Raw genomic sequence first — 1459 nt, forward strand, 5'->3', positions numbered from 1 at the left:
CTCGTTGTAACTGTACAAAGAGCGGCGCGCATCAGTCTCTCTTTTACGCGAGAACACGGTCGGGGAGGGCGAACGGGCAAGGCAGAGTGTGTTGGTGACCTTCGATGATAGCCTGTGGGTGGGGGAGGTTGGTCAGGTAGCAGCTAAACTACTCACGGCGCGAAGGAGGGGGTGGGAGCGAGGAGCGAGCGGCGAGCGGCGAGCGGCGAGGCAGGGAGACCCAGTTCGAGTTTGTTGAACCGGCCTGGCGGCGATTGGCCACACGAGTCGCGGAGTTCACTCTACTTGCCGAACGGAGGTAGGGGAAGGCGAGAGGAGGCGGTGGGGTGAGGCGGCCGCTCGGTTAATTTCATCTTGCCCCAGTTACGGGCCAGGCAGGGTGAACGAACTAGCCTCGCGCCAAGGCCCCACCGACCTACTTTCCTGTTCTACGGACCGCCGCGAGGGAAAGAGACCGACTCTGCCTCTCTACAACGAGTTCACCGAGAGTTCAGGCCAGAGTGAGACGCGCTGTCCGAGGGACAAGGAGAGCGTACGTGGAAGCGGCCGAATCAGACAGAGAGGGAGAAGCGAGCGCGTAACCGTGGGAGGGACGAGTCTAGGGTGGGAGCCCCACGCTAGAGAGCCTCCACTATCTAGGCTAGAACCGCGAGCGAGGGAGAAAGGGGCGACGGAGGGACAGAGAGAGAAAAATGGCCGGAGCGCCGAGTGGAAGGCCGCCGACCGAGGGCAACGAACTAGCCTCGTCCCGGGCCCCGCGACCTACATTCCAAGCCCGCTGGAAAGTGAAACCGCCTCTTTCTCTATTCCTTCCTACCTGAACCATCTACCACCTAGGTTAGGATTGTTTTTTTACCGACGCATGGCCCACCCGTCACCCCCTGCGCCCTGTGCCCTGTCCACGAAATCGAAACTACTCTCCCTTTCGTTCGAACATGCTCTAAGACGCTCTAAGATGCTCTAGGACTTATCCTTACCGGCTAACACTCGACCCAGCAGATTCTCGCTGTCCTGCGGCGCGCTGCGGTAACAAAGCTGACTGGGCTGTTGCTCCTTGTCGATGTCCAGCGTCTCGTTGAACGGCGACAAAATATCGCCAGACGGCTGTTGCTCCTCGGCCGCGCTGCCGCGGGGCTTGAACTTTTGCACGGTCATCTCTCGACACCGACGGTCTTCCGCTCCTCTACGACGCTGACTTCCGTCTCAACGATGCCTCGTTCCGATAGTCCGACCGATAGTCTCACGTGTAAACAAGTTTAAGGCTAGCATAACACGACGCGATCTCATGCGAGCCTCGAACGAGTCAACTGGCTGACAAGGGCCACTGTTCCGCGGCTTTTTCTATTAAGACGATTCACTGCTGCTGAGATCTGTCGTGATCTGCCGCGGAGGTTAACCGGCGCGTAAATGACACGGGTTTGTTTTGGTCGCGGAACGGGACTGTGACGGCTCGCGCTCG

The 1459-nt window shown here is 59.4% G+C and overlaps 1 protein-coding gene across 1 annotated transcript; it reads right to left on the minus strand.

Moving 5' to 3' along the window:
* Positions 1-960: 960 nt before the first annotated feature.
* On the minus strand, positions 961-1155 carry LOC143185146 (uncharacterized). The gene has a single exon (XM_076387881.1). The coding sequence runs from the start codon at positions 1153-1155 to the stop codon at positions 961-963; it is 195 nt and encodes a 64-aa protein (XP_076243996.1).
* Positions 1156-1459: the final 304 nt, after the last annotated feature.

The sequence above is a fragment of the Calliopsis andreniformis genome, chromosome 10, assembly GCF_051401765.1.
Source record: "Calliopsis andreniformis isolate RMS-2024a chromosome 10, iyCalAndr_principal, whole genome shotgun sequence".
In the NCBI taxonomy this organism is placed as follows: Eukaryota; Metazoa; Arthropoda; class Insecta; order Hymenoptera; family Andrenidae; genus Calliopsis; species Calliopsis andreniformis.